Below are 21,780 nucleotides of genomic sequence, written 5' to 3'. Positions count from 1 at the left end.
ATCTTCGGATTAGGATCGATTGGGGGTTAGTATATAAACATATCGGTGAAGCATGATTAAATCACGTTCACCGATTTATTTGTTTTATGATCAATCATAGACTTTATTATACACCGAAGCTTTTAAAAGGTTATGGGGTTAAGGAATAATGAAAAACGCTAATTGACAGAAATGCGGTATACATCAAGCGAATCTCATTCACTAGTTGTGGCGTTGTCCCAAGCTACATAGATACTGGAGTGGAGTAACAGCATCTATTTCTAAATTAATTCGGAAAGAGTTTCCAATTAAACCAATGCCATTTATTTTTGGCATCTCTGGCCTTTTCAAAGACTGTGGTTGTAGCAAACCACAAAATGACACCAGAATGTCAGAGTGATGCTTTTAGAAAGATCATATTATTTGACGCCAAGTAAAGGGGACATTTTTTTTAATAAGATCTGGAACAGATGGATAACGGAACTATAACAAGAACTGTAATGATGGGGGTGGGGAGACAGACAAGTGAGCCCTAATCTACCCACCACTCAGTCCCTGCCTACTTGCAACGACCCGCCCTAGGCGACGGGGTACAACTGGGCGACGGTCCCTACGCTCAATAAGTGCACGACAGACAAACAGACAAGGGTACACAGAGCTAGGGGGAGAAAGGGGCAGTTGCCCACGGCAACACCGTGAGCAACAAGAGAAGTGAACAAGCCGAGTCAAACCAGGAGTGTACGAGGTGCCAAACGCAGAGCAGGAGAGTAGTCAGCAAGCCGGGGTCAATATGAAGCAAGGACAATGGTACAAGAAGCTGCAGCAGGGCCAGGAAACCAAACGAGAAGAATCACAAGCAAAGGAGGAACAGGAAAGGCAGGTATAAATAGACAGTGGGCGGGAGCTAGCGCCGTCTGGCCAGGCTGTGATAGGTTCTCCCACTCCTAAGCCTGCCACCCTGAGTGGTGGAAGATTGAGTCAGTCTGACAGACATAGAAGCAGGTGCAGACTGATTATCTATGGGCGTTAACCCCGAAGCTGTGCCTGGCAGATCCTTTACAAGAACAGAAAAAGACCTTAGAGCTGGTTTAAAACGTGTTAGTAGTTGTGTGAGGAGTATTTTATTATATATATATATATATATATATATATATATATATATATATATATATATCGTTTTAGGGAGTGAATGTTGATTTTCCAGCATTGACTTTTGGGATAGTGTCTGTACTACATAATATTTTGCTTAATATAAAGTTAACTCTGAACATTTTCTTTGTTGATTTTAAATAACAAAATATTCCATACTACATTAAAAAAAGACCAATAATATGAGTCGCAGCCTACTCAGGGGACCCTGTGGGGGAAAAGTAAAGAGGAGCGGTGACGTGAATATACGGTTTGATGGAATGGGGGTGAATGGATGGCGCACGACTGGCTGAAAGATGAAACACATTTTTTAAGAGCCATTCGCTTCTTAATTTATGTGTAGCATCTTGCGCAAATTGTTTATTAAAACTTGAATATGAAACGCCAGAGTTAATAAATCTCACCCCATGTGTTTGGCAATACAGAGAAATAGGAAATTGCAAATATTCAGGTTCACTTCCCTTAACAAATACAAAAAAATACTTATTTGACTGAAGGGAGTTTTACACTGGGCGTTTATCGTGCAGACGAGCGTTCTTATAACGCTCGTTGACGATAATTGCCCTGTGTAAACAGGGCAGCGATCATCTGCTGATCGTATAGTTTTTAAAAAAAAAGTGTAATATTGTGTAAACAGGGAGACACGCTACCGACATCATAATGTATGGGGACAAGCGATCGGAGTAACGACCACGCATCCCCATCCATAGCTCAGTGTGACAGGAGCAAACGAGCGCCGATCAACGATGTCTCGTTGATCGGCGCTTGCTGCACCGAGCGATTGTCGGCCGATGTAAGAGGCCCTTTACAGTGCTGACTGCTTCCCGTTACTGATGGAAAGAAGAAATCCTTCTCTAAAAAAATACAGTGCTCAAACATACTGGCGGGAGATTTACTAAGCAAAATGCGCGAGAATTCGATCACAAATTCAAACAAAATCGTACATGGTCTGTGCCAAATTTATTGTGTTTTAGACACTTTTTGCACCTTCCTAGAAAAGGGCATAGAAAAGGGGGTGTGGATTAGAGGAGCTATAAAATATATAAATTTTTTTATTAATGGCGACCATTATTTTTGTGTGTAAAATCTTAACTGAAAAGCACACCAGCCAAGAGGCGGTATGAGGAATAGAAAAGGGTTTGCCAGGTCTAACAAGACATTGAATGGAGCTGCGGACGCATGCTCGAACACTGCTCCATTTAAGCTCCTCCACACTGCGGGGATTGCAGTGAGGATCTGGGGGTTCGGGACCCCAATTCTCACCATTGGCGGGGGTCCCAGCGCTCAGACTATTTTCACCTATCCTGTGGGGTGATAATTATTAATTTTGGCAAACACCGTTTTAAGGAAGGAACACTTATACAAAAGATACAATGCCCAGTACAATAACACTGTAGATGGTTGCGGAGTAGCCGCTCAGGATATTTTATATGCACACATAGGAGATGTCCACACAGGTAGAGAGCTCAAATAAACAGTATGGCTACCTGGGGAAATTCCATTTTACCAACACTTCTCGGTTAACCAGACGTATAGCCAACTGTATTAAGAAAAAATATTTATGCAACTTTACATTTGTCTATGAAAATTTCATTGTAAGAAAAACTTAGATTGCTATATAGAATGGTGTAGCAGGCTAGGTTTTCAATAGATCAAAAAACAGACAGAAACCTGTCAAACATATGCCAAGAGGACACTCATTTGTGATACATTTGTCCCATAAAAATCTAAAACATTAGGTAAATTTTTTTTTATTATACATGTGTCTTATGTATGGGGCAAACGGGTTATGAATAAGGCCTTGCCCATCTATAAAATACTGACTGGTTTGTAATCAGAGACAAGAAACGGACTATCCATCAGAAGACAGTGATGCATCAGAAAAATTTCCTCAGACAGCTTTGCAGGTTTTTCAATTGCTCCTTCAACTAATGGTAGTAAATGCATCATATTAAGGAACTACATTCCGCAGAGTAGGTCCAAGAGTCCACCCAGGCTTTACATGCAGATTTATCCATGCCAACATTTTTCTTTTGAATTAGAGAGATGCAATGTCCTATAAATAAAGTATAGCCTGCAGGGGGGCAAAGGTGCCTGTAATATGAACCCACTTACCGTAGGAGGTTTAAAGCGGAGTTATACTCTTCTGTATCCCATATTTTCTTCTCTAAACAAGCACAATAAAGCTCTCTAATCTGGGAACCAAATACAAAATTAACACTTTAATAAAATAAGATACTTTGTTACTCATACATCTAGATTTATTATTAAAACATACTTAAGATCTAGCATTCTACATACAACTTGTTCACCTCTACAGTTTTCAAGGTCATTGCATGGTAATGTTCACGTAATACCACCAGTAACGACAACGACAGCGTGTTTCCAAATTAGTACCTGTGGGATGAACAGCTGATCACCGTTGGACCAGTAACTGAAATCCACGGCGATAACAGCTGAAGCTGCGGATGGCAACACATTTCTTCTGCGGGAGAAATGTAATATTACATGGAACCTACGCAAATGGGAGTCACTCTTGCGGTGGCTATCCGCGCCGTATAAAAAATGGCTGCCACAAGCAGGTGACCCCTCTTCTATCTAGGATATGTATATATGTGAACAAGGATTATAGAAAGAGGTTGTCATAATCGGACTACTGCTTTAATAGGGAGAGAAAAAAAAAACGAATCAGTATCACAGAGGGAGATCAGATTAAAGAAAATTACTCAATCCACTTACAGGCAAGGCGAGTACAGCAATAGTATTTCAGGATACAAGAAGAAAGATTAGAGAACATTAACGCTTTCTCTGCCAGGAGTTTTTGGACATTTTGAACCTCGGCTAGCCAGGACAATTTTCACACTTTTGACATAAAACCGAAATTACAAAATAAAAAAAATCATACTAAATCCCCATACCCAAGTAGACGCCTGGCACACAGTCAAAATACCACTGCATACGCACAGTCACCCTCATGCAAGAGTTCAAATATTTCACTAATGCCTATGTCTACATGCATATATGTAACGTCTATGGCCACGGCCCATCGTTTGATCGTTAACCTCGACGGCCGTGGCCATGGACAGCTTACCTCCCTGCAGCGTCGTCCCCCAGTCAGGCGCCGGCACTCACTTCCGGATTCTGAGTGTCTCCGGCGCGCGCGCGCCAACGCACGGCCTTAAAGGGCCAGTGCGCGCGTTTTTGCATTAAATCTGCAATCTCGCCCAGGATGCCCTGGGCTATAAAAAGGGCTCTGCCCTCTTGCCCTTTGCCAGAGCGTTGTTAGTTTTCCATTATTCGTCTTGCTTATGGTCTCCCAGTGTCTTCCAGCCTCCCAGTGTACCTTGCTCCTGTATCCCGTATCTTGTTTCCGTGCTACCTGGTGATATTGCCGTGCTGTGCTACAGCCTACGCTGACCTGCTACGCCTCACCGGACGACTTCCCGCTGCCTGGTCCTGGACGTGCCCACCTCGCTACTGCCAACGATTGTCTCAGGTACTCTCGCTGAACTATCGAACTGTGTACTTACCGGTTTGGCCAGCTGCTATCCCGCTACGCGGTACGGCCCAGTGGATTCACACCTCGCACCGTGACAATATATAGTCATAAAATCACCAGAATTGTACGGACAAAAAAATCTGGATTTAAGATGAAATGTACAAAAAAAACAAAAAAAAACAAACAATAACCTATAAAATACAGGGATTAAACACCCCAAGCCAACATATTTCCTGAAAGCAGACAACCGGACGATTGCAATTGTCTTGACATGATGCTGGCAGTCAAAAAAAAAATGCAATTATAACATACCTTTGTGCCTAAAACTCACATACAAGCAGAGGTTTACACGCAAAATCAATGTAAAATAACAGACTAAGGTGTGCAAAATTCTTATAAATACCACATACCTCAACATTAATAACCACTTCAAACTGTTCTTGCTCATGCCGTGTCTTCGTTTCTAAACAAGACCTAGATCGCAACTCTAGCTCTGACCTAGCCTTAGTAAGAGCCAATAAAGGTATGGGCTGACGTGAGAGCTGCAAGTATATTCAGCTCTTACTTCGACTTGCTATAGCTATAGCGGTGTTAGTTACTGGCAAAAAAGTGAACCGCTGAGCGGTGTGGCTAGGCAAAGGGGTGGGGCTTAACAATCCATGTTCTACTGCAGACAGGACTGAAAGAGGAAGCGTATTTCTACTTGCAAACCATTCAGTGAGGTAATGAACATGAGATTTGAACCAAGATAAGTGATATAATATGAACAGTACAGTATCAATTACTTTGCTATATATATGAATATATATATATATGAATACTGTTTGCTATATTCTCTCTTTAGGGGGTGTATAAACATGTATGCTGGCCTGATAGGTCTGTGTTTCTGACCACAACCTTCTCTCCTTTACGATCAAAAATTCTCTGCCCCCTCAGGATATTTCTGCCTATCACACATACAGAAATCTGCATTTCATTAATACTAACCAAACTTAAAAGGTACTCTACAGTCCTCATTGTCCCCTATCTTTTCCCAATCTGGCTGTTAAACACTACAATAAAAAACGCAAAAAAGGATGTTCATGTCACCTTCACCTCAAAAACATCTCTAAAATCCACGCACAGCCCAAACTTTTGTTGCTCTAATTCACTCTCGTCTTGACTAATGTAATTACTAATCGGTCTTCCCCTCACTAAACTCCCTCCTCTTCAATCTATCCTCAATGCAGCAGCCAGGCTCATCTTTCTGACCAACTACTACACCAACGCCTCTACCCTGTGCCAGACACTGCACTCGTTGTCCATTCAACTTAGAATAAAAACTTATTACCCTCACCCACAAAGCTCCTCATAGTGCTGCACCTCCTTACATCTCCTCCGTCATCTCGGTCTACCACCCTAATCAAGCCCTACGTTCTGCCAATAATATAAGACTAATATCCTCCATAATCCGAACCTCCCATGCCGTCTCCAAGACTTTTGTCGTCCTACACCTGTTCTTTGGAATGTGCTACCCCGAACAATCAGATGAATTTCACACATCCACAGTGTTAAAGAGGTTCGGTCACCAGATTATAAGTGCCCTATCTCCTACATAATGTGATTGGCGCTGCAATGTAGATAACAGCAGTGGTTTTTATTTTGAAAAACGATCATTTTTGAGCAACTTATGAACAATTTTAGATTTATGCCAATTACTTTCTTAATAGACAACTGGGCGTGTTTTTACTTTTTACCAACTGGGCGTTGTGAAGAGAAGTGTATGACGCTGACCAATCAGTGACAAATCAGCGTCATACACTTCTCATTCTTACAGCCCATTGTTACAGTGTGATTGTGCAGTTAAAGAAGCTGTGCTGGAACAATGAGAAGAGTAGGACGCTGATTGGTCACTGATTGGTCAGCCTCATACACTCCTCTGTACAACGCCCAGTTGGTAAAAAGTTAAAACACGCCCAGTTGGTCATTAAGAAACAAATTAGCATAAATCTAAAATTGCTCATAACTTGCTCAAAAATGATTGTTTTTCGAAATAAAAACCACTGTTATCTACATTACAGCGCCGATCAGGTTATGTAGGAGATAGGACACTTATAATCTGGTGACAGAGCCTCTTTAAGCTGGCCCTGAAAACATCTTTTTAGCGAGGCCTATACATTCCATTTCATCTGTCCTCAGAACCTGACCCCTTCATTCAGCAGTGTCCACCACACTCCTTGCACCCGAATGCACTTCATGTCTGTCATACACAGACACTGGCTGGTGACCGGCTCATGCAGCTTCATGTGTACTACCCCATATGTATAAAAGATGGCTGGACCATTGTACGTAAGCATTTTTTACATTTTGTGCTCACTTATTTCCTCATAGATTGTAAGCTCTTGCGAGCAGGGTGCTCACTACTCTTATGAATTGTAAATTAGTTTTGTCAATATGTAATGTCTGATATTGTCTGTTTATGTTCCCTCTGAATTGTATAGTGCTGCGTAATATGTTGGCGCTATATAAATAAGGATTATTGTTATTAAACGTGGTGCTATACATCCACTTGTCATTTCACTGTAGTTTTTTTATTGACTAATATTGGGGGATTTTCATGGCTATATTATTTTCTGCTCTTTGTTGGTCCTTTTTTTTTTTGCATGATAATATTTTAAAGATTTCAGGCCGGCACCCTAATTTATTATCTATATTGATCAAAGTGGTGCATACCATATTGTGTGTGTGTGTGTGTGTGTGTGTGTGTGTGTGTGTGTGTGTGTGTGTGTGTGTGTGTGTACATACTTTTCATATACACAATGGATGAATGGCTGTCATTAGTGCCATCTATTGGTTACAATGAGATTTACAGTAATGTAAAACCCTTGAAGAAAGTGCATTTTCTTTTACATCATAATTCGATTGTGTACAAAAGGAGTATGTTCTAACCCCTGGCACAACACACTATTTGTTTCCTCATTGTTGTAACACGGAGTAAGATTTTTTACATTTCTTTAACGGTCTGCAAAAGTAAATAGTATTTTAGGGTGTATAAAAAGAGAGCGATGAAAACCTGTGATTCATATGTAGTATTACCCCTCTATAAATCCCTTGTAAGGCCACATCTTGTTTATGGGATTCCGTTTTGGCCTCCACCTTGTAAGAAGTAGATAGGAGAGCTAGAGAAGGTTCAAAGATGGCCAACTAGATTATCAAGTGTGATTGAACATCTCTCTTACAATGAAAGGCTAAATATTTTTTGTCTTATTTAGCTTGGTTCACATCAGCGTTGCCCTTCCGTTTAGGGGTTCCATCTGAAGTTTCCGTCGGGTTAACCCCTCAACGGAAAAACTGCTAAAGGTTTCAGTTTGTCACTGCTGTGACAGGGTTCCGTCGTTTTAACGGAATCAATAGCAAAGTCGACTGTGCTATTGGTTCCGTCAAGAACGGAACCCTGTCACAACAGTGACAAACGGAAACCTTTAGTAACGTTTCCGTCACCATTGAGATCAATGGTGTGGGAAACAGAAGCTAAGGTTTCAGTTTGCCTTTCCGTTGAGGGGTTAACCCGATGGAAACCTCCGACGGAACCACTGGATTGGAGGGCAACGCTGATGTGAACAGGCCATTAGAGGTGATCTTATTAACTAGCACATAATCTGTTCTTTCCAAGAACTCCACTAAGGACCAGAGGACATTCATTGCGTGTGGAAGAAAGGCGTTTCAGACGCCAATATAGGAAAGGTTTCTTTAAAGTTAAAGTAGTCAAACTTTAGAATGCCCTAACCCATGATGTAGTAATAGCAGATACTATGTCCGCATTAAAAAAGGCTAGATGTTTATTTACGGATGATCGGCATTGAGGGGTATATCTAATCTAGCAATGAATGTCATGTAATGGATTGAGAAAAGGTTGAACTTGATGGACCTGTGTGTATTTTTTTCTTCAACCTATGTAACGAATTATACAAAAAAGGTAATGAGCGGTGTTGCTGAGAATCCAGTAGTCGGATGAGGTAGTAGAACACGTACTAGAAGCTGCAGCTACTTCTATGCTCTCTCACTTTGCAGCAGCTCCCTCCTCCTCCCATGACATCTATAGGCTGCAACTGTAACCCGATTCCTCAGTGAGGAGGAGTAAAAAATAGTGTAGTACCGTGTTAGCCAGAAACAATATGCCATGTTAGGCTGGGTTCACATGGAGTTTTTTGCAGGAGGAAAATCTGCCTCAAAATTCAGTATGGAATTTTGAGGCAGATTTTCCTCTGCCTGCAAGCCAATTCTTGCCCGCGACCATTGAGCTCCGCGGGCATAAAACGGTGCGAAACACGCTTTCTCTGCCTCCCATTGATGTCAAAGGGAGGTCAGAGGCGTAAACTCCCGAAGATAGGGCATGTCCCTTCTTTGCCCCGCGAGACGGTTTTCCCACTCGCGGGAAAAAACGCCTCCGCCTCCCACTGAGATCAATGGAAGGCATTTTTGGCCGTTTTTTGGCGTGTTTTCCAACGCGGTGTCCGCGTCAAAAAACTTGTCGAAAAACTCAGTGTGAACTTGCCCTTAAATAGTTTTGTGTCAAAAAAGACAAATGTATCGTAGGTATGATAACTTTATTGGCTAACCATAAAAATTATATATGCAGCTTTCAGAGTACACAGGCCCCTTCTTCAGGCAAGTTTACAAATTAAGGACTTAGGAAAAAGCACAATTAAGACGATACACAAAAGACAATTAGTACATGAGGTGATACATCATTAAAATAAGCCAGGGCAATAAAGACAATAAACTGTAGGAAATATTCCCGGATTTACCTCTCCTTGCCTACAAACAACCACCAAACCTAAGGAATCTCCTGGTCAGAAGTGCCTCCCATCACCATCAGAGACTGGCACTTTTCATTGCAACAGTAGAAAATGCAAGACCTGTACCAACATCTTGTCATCAAACACCATCCACATACCAAACACACAGCAGGACTATAAAATCACTGGCACGTTCTCCTGTACATCCTCCAATGTAGTGTACATGATATCTTTACTGATGCACCTAGTACAAAGTATCCACATTGGAGAACCAAAACCTACAATCCAAAATAAATCTCCACAGACATACAATAAAACAGCAGCTGGATACACCAATGGAAAAACACTTCTCTCGGCCAGATTTAACCCCTTAGCGACCAGCCTATTTTAGGCTCTAAAGACCAAGCTATTGTTTTTCATTTTTCTATAGTCGCATTTAAAGAGCTATAACTTTTTTTATTTTTCTGTCTACATAGCCGTAGGAGGACTTGTTTTTGCGGGATTGCACTTTTTAATGGCACCATTTTGGGGTACATATTTTTTGATAAACTTTTATTGTGTGGAGTAGAAAAAAAACCTGAAATTCCGCCATTGTTCTGTGTTTTAAATTGACGCTGTTCACTGTGCAGCGTAAATAACACATTCGCTTTATTCTATGGGTCGGTACGATTACGACGATACCACATATGTATAGGTTTTTTATGTTTTACGACTTTTGCACAATAAAAAAACTCTTGAACTAAAATTATTTGTTTTTGCATCGTCGATTTCCAAGAGCCATAATTTTTTTATTTTTCCGTCAATGTAGTGATTTTTTGGGTTTGTTTTTTGCGGGACGAGACGTAGTTTTGATTGGTACTGTTTTAGGGTACATGGGACTTCTTAATTAACTTTTATTATGACCTTTTTCTGTTTTGTTTTTTACGGTGTTCACCTTGCGGTTTAAATTACATATTAACTTTATTGTTTGAGTCATTCCGGTCTCGGCGATATCATATATGGTGTACATTTTTTTTTTACACTTTTACTAAATAAAACCACTTATGAAAAAAAGTGGATGTATTTTTTACTGTAATTTTTATTAAAGGAAGGGTGTTGCGATAAAAAAAATTTTTTTATATCAATTTGCTTTTAGTGTTTTATTAAAATTAATTTTATTTATTTGTGTGTTTGTGTTTATTTTCTTACTTTTTCTTCCCTATGGGGGCTGCCATTTTTTTTTCCATCTCTGTATGTGTCGATTAACGACACATACAGACATGGAATATGGCACATACAGCCCCATAGTGAATGCGAACGGGACCCGTTCCATTCACTATGCTGTACGCCGTCTGTGTGGGAACGGCGCATGCGCCACTCCCACACAGTCCAAATGGAAGGTCTTCGGCCGAGCGACATCCGGCGCCATTTTCTTGTGGACCGGAAGCTGCGGCCGGACAGGAAGATGACTACTTCCGGTCGCTGCTGCCGCACATGTGATTAGAAGCAAGCACTAGGAGCGGACGGACCGGAGGGAGCGGCGGCGGCTGGAGCAGGTAAGTTATGTTTGTGTATGTTCGTGTTTTAGTGTGTGATTACCACTGTATGTAAGCCTACTACACTGTGTATTCGCTCAAAAAATGGCAGCACACAGTGTAGGAGGTATGCACATTCAATCCCCACCTTTCTCCTGGCACTAGCCAGGAGAAAGGAGGGGGGACTGTGTGAGGACACTAGAGCGAGTGTGTCTTCTCAAATTTTGCAGCATAAAGCAATGTGGTTGCTTTATCACATGCCAATGCTGCAATTTTGGAAATTGCTCCCTCTAGTGACCAGCACAGGGAAATGTTATAAATTAGAATCTGTTTAACTAACATTCCCTTTAATAATTTTTATTTCCCATTACTTACTAATTATTTTAGTCCCTCTAGGGGACTTTACTATGCGATCTTTAGATCGCTGCCATAATGCTTTGGTAAACTTAGTATACCAAAGCATTATTGTCTGTCAGTGTAAGGCTGGATTCACACGAGCACATTACGTCCGTAATGAACGGAACGTATTTCGGCCGCAAGTCCCGGACCGAACACACTGCAGGGAGCCGGGCTCCTAGCATCATAGTTATGTACGATGCTAGGAGTCCCTGCCTCGCTGCAGGACAACTGTCCCGTACTGTAATCGTATTGTTTTTATTCGTATGTCCAACTGGGCGTGTATTGTGTTTTTAACTGGGCGTGTTTACTTGTTTTACTAACTGGGCGTTGGGGAGAGAAGTGTATGATGCTGACGAATCAGTGACCAATCAGCATCATGCACTCCTCTCCATTCATTTACACAGCACATAGTGTTCTTACTAGAACGATGTGCAGCCACATACACAAGTGTCCTGATAACGAATACACATGACCTCCAGCCTGGACATCATGTGTATTCAGAATCCTGACACTTCTGAATCTTTTCTGTGAGATTTCCAGCAAGGGAAACAAAATCTCGTTTATCTCGTAATCTCGCGAGATTACGCGCGGCTTGCTGGAATCTCACAGAAAAGATTCAGAAGTGTCGGAATTCTGAATACACATGACGTCCAGGCTGGAGGTCATGTGTATTCATTATCAGGACACTTGTGTATGTGGCTGCACATCGTTCTAGTAAGAACACTATGTGTGTAAATGAATGGAGAGGAGTGCATGATGCTGATTGGTCACTGATTCGTCAGCATCATACACTTCTATTCACAACGCCCAGTTAGTAAAACAAGTAAACACGCCCAGTTAAAAACACAATACACGCCCAGTTGGACATACGAATAAAAACACGCCCAGTTGTCCATTTCAAAGCTCATTTGCATATATATATATATATATATATATATAAAATAGCTCATAACTTGGCCAAAAATGAACGTTTAAAAAAAACAAAAAACGTTACTTTTATCTACATTGCAGCGCCGAACACATGCAATAGGAGAGAGGGATTTGAGAATCTGGTGACAGAGCCTCTTTAAGGATTTTGCCAGTGAATTGAGAGTGAGTGATCAGTGCATGAGGCAGAGGAGGAAGGGGAGTCTCATAAGTGGAGAAATAGGCATTTTTTACTAATAAAATATACATTAAAAAAAAGTTTCTTATCGAGGCTTTTACTATTAATTTATACAAAAATGTTGAACCGACAGTTACCCTAAAACAGTGAAGAATCATTACGGAGCTTCTTAGCAGATTGCACAACACAACTTCGTGTTCACATTTTCGTTGGAGACTCCGTTTAGAGTCCCCATCGCACATTTTGTCAGCTTTAACGGGAAGTACAGCGCTGCATGCAATGCAATTTCGTTGTCAAAATGACGGACATCACGTCAGAACTCATTATAAGCATAAGTCAATGAGGAACATCAGTCGCTAGTGGTATCCGTAGTAGGACGATAAAAGACGGAAACCACAATTCCGATGTGAGCAGAGCCCAACTTTAGTCATTGTTGATGGATGGATGGATGGATGGATGGATCGGTATAGTATACGTATTGCAGAAATTAAGATCTAGACAAAACACAGATATGGACTAGTACATCGCTTTGTACAATTTTACCTGCACTGACTGAACAACATTGTTCCCAAAACTAATTTAGCATTTTATTTCTAGCAAATAATAAAATAGCTAGACCACCCTTATGTGTTCATACAGTAGAAATAGAGTAAGATTTAAAGTGGTATGAATGACTACAAGTAGAGACCTTAAACAGTAAGTAAACTTTCATAAAAATTCTGACATGTAAGAAGTTTTGATCGGTGGGGGTCTGAGCACGGAGACCCCACCGATCGATAAAACGAAGCGGCAGAAGCGCTCGTGTGATCACTGAGCCTCTGATCGTTTTTTCTGGGAAAGCTGAGGTAAGTCTGTACGGACTCAATAGAAAGTCTATGGGCTCATACACCAACTGCTTAGCTTTTTGAGAATAGCTGATCAGAAACGAAGCGGCTCAGAGGTCACCAGAGCAATTCTGCAGCTTCGTTTTAGTGATAGCTGGGGGTCTCAGTGCTCGGACCCCCACCGATCAAAACTTCTGACATGCCAGAAGTTTTTTGAAAGTTTAGTTATACTTTAAAACTCATGAGTAAAGGATAGAAGTAGATTAGTAAATAGTTATACAATGAATATGCTTGGTTGGCTGAAACCACTATACCCCATTAAAAACAGTCTCATCTCTTAAAAAAAGGGATATTTTTTGTTACGGTAAATCCATTTTGCACTGAGTTAATGAGGGGACACAGAACAACATGGTATATGCTGCTGCCACTAGGAGGTGGACACTGAGCCAAAAGTGTTCGCTCCTCCTACACCGCCTATATCCATTGACTCCCTGACCCGCCTCTACCGCCGGTAAGCTGTTTTAGGCCTGTGGCCTACTAGGGGCTCCTGATGACGCTGAGAATGTCAGCCTGACATCCCGCTGCAGGCGGCATGATGATGTCACTGCATCACATTGCCTGCGCTGGGCAGCTGGCAGAAGACGCAGCGCTCATCATTGGAACGAGTTAGGGGAGTTGAAATATTTTTTTATTTTCATTGGCGGAAAGGGGGCACTATTCATTGAGGCAGGTGGTCTAACTACTATATGGGGAAGCTTAACTAATATATGGGGGGATAACTATTGTATGGGGTACCCATATACAAAATAGGGGCACCTAACTACTATATAGGGTCTATCTACGGCACCTATCTTAGTAGATGGGTTCACCCATATAGTGGATAAGCCTAATATAGTAGTTAGGTGCCCCTCAAATATTAGATAGTTGCTTACCACAGTCACTATGTGGTGGTAATTTGTGGTCTTGGTGTGGCACTATTATTCAGTAACAGTACGTAGGTATTAGGCCTCATGCACACGAACGTAAAAACGCCCGTAATAACGGCCCCATAGACTTCTATTGGCCACGGGTACCTCCCAGTATGCTTACGGGAAGGTGCCCGGGCCGTTAAAAAATATAGAACATGTTCTATTTTAGGCCGTAATTACGGCACGGGCAGGCCCATAGAAGTCTATGGGGCTCCCGTAATTACAGGTGACTACGTGTGTGCACCCGTAATTACGGGAGCGTTGCTAGGCGACGTCAGTAAATAGTCACCGTCTAGGGTGCTGAAAGAGTTAAACGATAGGCCGTAACTCTTTCAGCACCCTGAAAAGAAACTACCGATCACAATATAGATCAACCTGTAAAAAATAAAATAAAAAAAAAAGGAATACGTTCATACTTACCCAGAACTCCCTGCTTCTTCCTCCAGTCCGGCCTCCCGGAATGACGTTTCAGCCCATGTGACCGCTGCAGCCAATCACAGGCTGCAGCGGTCACATGGACTGCCACGTCATCTAGGGAGGTCGGGCTGGATGTCAAGAGAGGGGCGCGTCACCAAGGCAACGGCCGGGCAAGTATGAATTTCTTTAACTTTTATCTCGGAAAGGGCTGTCCCTTCTCTCTATCCTGCACGGATAGAGAGAAGGGCTGCCGATTACTGCAGTGCAATTTTGCAGCGAAAACGTGCCCGTAAATACGGGTGACACCGGACCCGTATTTACGCCAGTATTTACGGGAGGGAAAAAATACGTTCGTGTGCATGAGGCCTTATTCAGATACTATGTGGTGGTAATATGTAGTTACGGTGTGCCGGAATTTGTATATTTCAGTAACCGTATAGTATTATTATGCAGTCACTATGTGGTGGTAATATGTGGTCATGGTGTGGAGCTATTATTCAGTAAGTATGGTGGTATTATTCAGCCACTATGTAGTTCTGATTGCACCAAACCACTATATGGGGCACACAAGATGAGAAATTCTATTTGGGGTCAAAAAACAGGACTACTACTGTGTGGGGTGGGGGGGCACAAAGCGGGACATTATTACTGTTTGAGGGGCACTATAACTGTGTGGGACACTATTGCCCTGGGGTCAATAGGACTCTAGTTACGCCACTGTCAGACTGACATCACTGTCAAGCTGTGGGGACCACCCTGATGGTTCAGGTAGGCAACGGCTATGGCATTACCAGCATGTAGGTCCAGAGTACAAAAGACATGTAAATCACCCACAACTTCAGAATGTTGATTGGATAGTCTTGCTTTCCCCGGAGCCAAACACCTTGCATGTCTATCATGTCAAAAAAAATTTAACTATCCAATAAACTTTATTTAGATTACAAAACAAACAAAAAAAACGGAAGAAATGCTATGTGAACATCAGGTTTTTGCCTTACATTTAGCGTTTGTGTCAGAAAAGCTCCCGACGCACACGCTAAACGTCTCCTTAGGGGGTCCATTAGCCCGACAGAAACTAAAAGAGCGACCTTTATCCTCGACTGGGCTGGTCTACGTTAGTATATCGCCTAAAAAAAAACAAAAGCATGGAATAGCGTAGACTACGCTATTCCATCCTGCAGAGTCCAGGTTAAAAAAAAAAACTAAAAAAAAAACTTACGTGTGTGTGTGTATGTGTGTGTGTGTGTGTGTGTGTGTGTGTGTGTGTGTGTGTGTATATATATATATATATAGATTATATATTCCTCAGGAGCTCCAGTGACATCACGGTCCATATTTGGACAGATCACTGGAGCTTAGCTAAGCATAAAAGCTGCCAGAATCCCTGGCAGAGGAGCGTGGAGGTCCCTAAGGAGAGTGTTTTCAAAGATCTGCTCCCCTGGCACCTGATGCTGCTGGCTGGACCTTCTTAACAGTGTGGGGGGACACGGGAGGCAGCTGTGCCATTAGCTGGATCACACGCTCCCCGCTTATTTAAATTCTGTTCCCTCATTTCCTGCTTACTGGGAGTTTTCCACCCTCTCCTCTACTGGTGAATACCCAATGTTTAACCCCTTTGTGGACACTGCTCTCTCCCAGCGCTGCTTCCTGTGTGCATTCTGAACCCCTCCTCATGTCCCTCCTAAGGAGGGAAGACTTTTGGCTTAGTGTCCGTCTCCTAGTGAGAGCATGATATCCCAAGGTCTCCTGTGTCCCACAATGACATGAGCAAGAAAAAAAAACATTCAATGCTCTACCAGGTTTGAACAAAATCTCAAATTCTCTGTTTTGTTATAAAAAAGACAAGACAGATAGATATTATGTACCTGCTTTCCTAGAGGATACTTCGGAAGAATGCAAGTGAAATGATGCAGACACCTCAAAACTGGGATATAATTTTCATGGTACGTGTGCAAATCTATCAAAAACTTTCGGGTCATCTCCTAAAATAAAAAATGTCATATTTGGATTAGTGAAAGATAGAGCATTGCTAAGATATGCAGCGGGACAATGATTCAATACATAAAAGCAAGTCTACATCTGACTGATGAGAGAAAAGTTTAGATCAGTTTATAGTCAATGTCTGGACTCACACTCAATAGACTGTGGAAGGACCACAGATAAGAAGTCCAAACTATGGGCCAAAAAAATTTAAGAAAGTTCTGCCAAAAAGTTTGCTAAAATTCCTCAACATCGCAGCGAACGACTGACATGATATAGTAGAGTCTTTGGTTGCTAATATTGCTGATAAAGGTAGTGCACATTGAGCTATTAAAATAGTTTTCTAAAATGTAGATTTTAATGGCACGTCAACTAGATATGCCATAACAGCCCCCACTGATCCTCAGAAAAGGGGTGCCCATTTCCATTAGAGAAGCAAACACGCATGTTTGATCACTTTGCATTAAAGTGAATTGGAGACAGAAGAACAGCTGAAATGTTTTTACCCTTGCTCACTTCACAAATATGTAATCTGCAAATATCTATAATGCACCTACTAAATACACACTCTCCAGAAATAATGTAATGCTCGAGGAATCTGCTGTAAAGGTTATCCATTACTGAAACTGAATGTAAGAGGCACCTCATACTTTCTTCTTATGCCGGATTTGTTTTATTGTGGCCATGTGTTACTATGAGAAAAACTCATGTTAGCCTCTCCTGTTCTGTTCATTTGTAATATTGTAAATACAATTTGCCGGTAGCTTTTGACTGGCGAAGCTGGATTTGGAGAAGGTAAAAAAAAACAACAAAAAAAAAACGAGAGAGAAAAATCAATAGCCTGCCAATTACGCCAAGAACAAGACAAGCGGGGCTGAGTGAAGAACACCCATGGGAGTTCAGAAATGCAATTGTGAAAGACAGAAAACTAGTTGTATCTGAAAAGGCAGAAAAGGTAACAGCAATCAAATTTCATAGAAAGAAAATAAATACTTTGTGATTTTCCCTAAGAGACATGATGTGCCAGGATTAAATTAGTTATTTTCTCTTTGGTGTGCAGTCAAAGCATCAAGATGAAAAATAAAATAAAAAAAAAAAGTCTTATATTAAGCAGATCTAGTATATTTTCTGCTTCAATCACAGCGTGACAAAAACAAAGTGAAGAAACACACTGCAAACACTAAAGAATATATTACATGTTGACAGCTGTACAAATTATTCGGCAAAATTCCTAAACAGGGTTTATAGATGATCACTGTATAAATGAAGTTCTGCAATTTTCAAATATATTAGGTTTCCACCCCCTTTTCAAGATCTCGGCTTGCTGTCAGTAAATGAAAACATTCCTATTTACAGCCAGATGCTTGAATCTCTACAGACCTAGTTCTGCCCACTGCGGAGAGGTGGATACAATTGTATGTAATCCAGACAATCCTCTGCAAAAAGCTATAAAAATTTTTTATCAGAAGACTGAAAAGATTGAGATCACAGCACTGGCCACACAGATAAACTCAATTAGTAGTCCTATCATTTGATTGTAACCCCTTCCCGCTGCGGCCACTTTGGACCTTCCTGACAGAGCCTCATTTTTCAATCTAAAAAAAGGAAAAAATTCCACAGTGCTGGACCCAGAGTGGGTGCACGCTTCAACAGGACCTGGTCCACAGTACTCAATACTGGACAAGACAAGAGACACAGAGGCAGCACTTCCAAAAGATAATGGCTTTAATCACCCATGCGACGTTTCAGTCCAACAGGACCTTTCTCAAGCAAGGACCTTGAGAAAGGTCCTGTTGGACAAACGTTGCATCGGTAATTAAAGCCATTATCTTTGGAAGTGCTGCCCTTGACACGTCAGATTAAAAAATGACAAGACAATAGACACAATTTATGTGGTAATAACTTTGGAATGTTTTTACCTATCTATGCGATTCTAAGACTGTTTTTTTGTGACACATTGGACTTCGGTTAATGGTAAAATTTGGTTGATACATTCAGTATTTAATTGTGAAAAACACCAAAATGTAGCAAAAAAAATTGCAATTAAATTGATACAAATGCAAATTTTTGCATCTGCTTGTAATACCACACAAAATAGTTGCTAATTAACATTTCCCATGTCTACTTTGTTTGCATAATTTTTTGAACATCCTTTTATTTTTCTACGATGTTACAAGGCTTAGAACTTTAGCAGAAATTTCTCACATTTTCAAGCATATTTAAAAAGGCTATTTTTTCCGGGACTAGTTCAGTTCTGAAGTGGCTTTGAGGGGCCCATACTTTGCAAACACCTATAAATCCCCCCATTTTTTTTCCAAATTAGTTTTTATTGAATTTATAAGCAAACAAGTATAAATGTACTATAGGCACGCAGGCCTTCAATCATAAGCAGTACAGAAATAATAAAATACAAAGAGTGGGAGGAGGGGAGGGTTAATAAAATCAAAGAAACAAATAGAACAGAGTGTCTGAATATAGCGTAACATCTACAAATCATACTGTATTGAACACGTCAACAGGCTACGTCAGAGATAAAGTGTGTCATTTAGGCGAACGACCAAGCCTAACCAATGAAATCTTATAACAAAGAGACTAGCTAAGCAGCAAATGAGGGGGCCCACCATTTAAGAAACCGCTTATATATCCCTATACCCCATCCCAACAGAACAAATACATCATGCGGATATAGTGCTACTAACAGTATCATTGAAATCCCGCCACGGTTTCCATAATTTCAAACATTTGGTATGAGTACCTCTCTCCCAGCTAGAGAGTTCCTCCAACCGAGCAATTTGTTGAATTTTCTCAAACGATTGGTCTAAAGATGGGGGAAAACCACCCCATTTTTAAAACTGCACCCCTCAATGTATTCAAAAGAGCATTTAGAAAGTTTCTTAACCCTCTAGAGGTTTCACAGTAAAAGTAGAGGCGAAATTGAAAATTTTTGTTTTTTTTTGTTTTGCAGAAATTCATTTTTAATCCATTTTTTTCTGTAACACAGAAGGTTTTACCAGATAAACACAACTAAAATTGTATTACCCAGATTCTGCAGAGTTTAGAAATAACCCACATGTGGTCCTAGTGTGCTAATGGACTGAAGCTCCGGCCTTAGAAGCAAAGGAGCACCTAGTGGATTTTGGGGCCTTCTTTTTTATTAGATTTTAGGCACCATGTCAGGTTTGAAGAGGTCTTGTGGTACCAAAACAAAGGAAACACCCCAAAAAAAACACACCATTTTGGAAACTACACCCCTCAAGGAGTGTATCTAGGTGTTTAATTAGCATTTTGAACCCACAGGTGTTTTCAAATAATTTTTTTTTTCCAATAAAACGTCGATTTTTACAATTTGCGCAAGGACTAAAGGAGAAAAAGCACACCTACATTTTTGAAACAATTTCTCCAGAGTACAACAATACCTTATATGTGGTCATAAACGGCTGTTTGGACACGCAGCACGGCTCAAAAGGGAAGTAGCGCCATTTGGCTTTTGGAGCTCACATTTAGCAGGAATGGTTTGTGGAGACCATGTCGCATTTGCAAAGCCCCCTGAGGGGCTAAAACGTTGGAAAGTCCACACAAGTGACACCATTTGGGGAACTACACCCATCAAGGAAACTATCTAGGGGTATAGTAACCCCTCAGGTTTTTTGCAGAAATTATTCGGCTAATTATGCCGTGAAAATGAAAATCGTAACTTTTTTTTCCAATAAAATGTAGGTTTAACTAATTTTTTAAATTTCCACAAGAACTAAAAAAGGAAAAAAAAAGCACCAGAACATTCGTAAAGCAATTTTTCCCGATTACGGCAATACCCCATATGCGGTCATAAACTGCTGTTTGGACACGCAGCAGGGCTCAGAAGGGAACTAGCACCATTTGTCTTTTGGAATGGTTTCCTGGAACCATGTCGCATTTGCTGAGCCCCTGTAGTACTAGTACAGTGGAAACACCCCAAAAGTTAATCCATTTGGGAAACTACCCCCTTGAGGAATCTAGGGGTATAGTAAGAATTTTGACTCCAAATGTTTTTTTACTGAATTAGAATTAACGTGTGAAAATGAAAAATTAAATAGTTTCCTAATAAGATGTCGTTTTAGATCAGCATTTTTCATTTTCACAAGGAATAAAGAAGAAAAGGCAGCCCAACATTTGTAGAGCAATGTGTCCCGAATACGGTAATACCCCTTATGTGGTTATAAACTGCTGTTTGGAGGGTACAGAAGAAAAGGAGTGGTATTTGACGGAGCGTAGATTTTGCTGTAATGGCTTGCGGACGCCACGTCACATTTACAGAACCCCTGATGCACCAAATAAAAAGTGACCCCATTTTAAAAATTATACTCCTAAAAGGCATTTATCAAGGGGTGTAGTGAGCATTTAGACCCCACAGGTGTTTTTCAGAAATGAATACGCTGTATACGCTAATGCAAAGCGAAAATTGCAATTTTTCTACCTATATGCCATTTCACAGAACAATATGTTGTGCCCAGCTTGTGCCACTGGAGAATCTTACCTCAAATTGTTAAGCGGGTTCTCCTGGGTATGGCAATGCCTTACTTGTGGACGTAAACTGCTGTTTGGGCACACTGTAGGGCTTAGAAGGGAAGGAGCACCTTCTGAAGCGTGGATTTTGCTTGGAGTTTTACTGCTATTTCAGTTTATAACGTGGAGGAATATGTAATCTGGGCTGAGTTCATCAGTGTATAATAAGAGGGTATAATAACAGGGTAAATAATAAAACTATCCATAGAGGTGTGGTACGCTATGAAGCAATCTGTTATGCACAGGCCAGTGTCGCAATGATAAACAATGTCCTTTCTTATTCCCCTTTCGTAACGCTTTGCACCGTTTGGGGACATTTCCTCCTTTGTAATTTAGGAAATTTTGCTGAGAAAGTATTGCCCTGGTATAATACGGGCGCCCTAGCTTCCAGAAGATGTGGTATGTCCCTTCCTAGTTCCTAAATACTAGGGCCTTGAAGCTGAAGGAATGTTTCCCTCCGGCCTGCACATCGGGATGTTTTTTCATCATTGCATTACTAGTGCCATAACTCTTGTTTTTCGGTCGATGGATGTGTATGAAAACTTGTTTTTTGCGAGACAAGCTATGGATTTTATTGGTACCATTTTGGGACACATACGACTTTTTAATCACTTTTTATTTCATTT

At 41.0% G+C, this 21,780-nt stretch overlaps 1 protein-coding gene across 5 annotated transcripts in view; it reads right to left on the bottom strand.

Moving 5' to 3' along the window:
- The window catches only part of ORC3 (origin recognition complex subunit 3), an 84,000-nt gene that overhangs the window by 19,981 nt on the left and 42,239 nt on the right, over positions 1-21,780 (bottom strand). For all 5 annotated transcript variants that reach the window (XM_075862127.1, XM_075862131.1, XM_075862128.1 and 2 more), the window contains 2 exons: positions 16,498-16,614; positions 3,244-3,323 (listed from right to left, as the gene is read on the bottom strand). In XM_075862127.1, coding sequence (XP_075718242.1) covers positions 3,244-3,323; positions 16,498-16,614 — 197 coding nt within the window. The remainder of the gene's footprint in view (positions 1-3,243; positions 3,324-16,497; positions 16,615-21,780) is intronic.

This window comes from Rhinoderma darwinii, chromosome 4 (assembly GCF_050947455.1).
Source record: "Rhinoderma darwinii isolate aRhiDar2 chromosome 4, aRhiDar2.hap1, whole genome shotgun sequence".
In the NCBI taxonomy this organism is placed as follows: Eukaryota; Metazoa; Chordata; class Amphibia; order Anura; family Rhinodermatidae; genus Rhinoderma; species Rhinoderma darwinii.
This window is presented reverse-complemented; position numbering and strand designations above follow the sequence as displayed.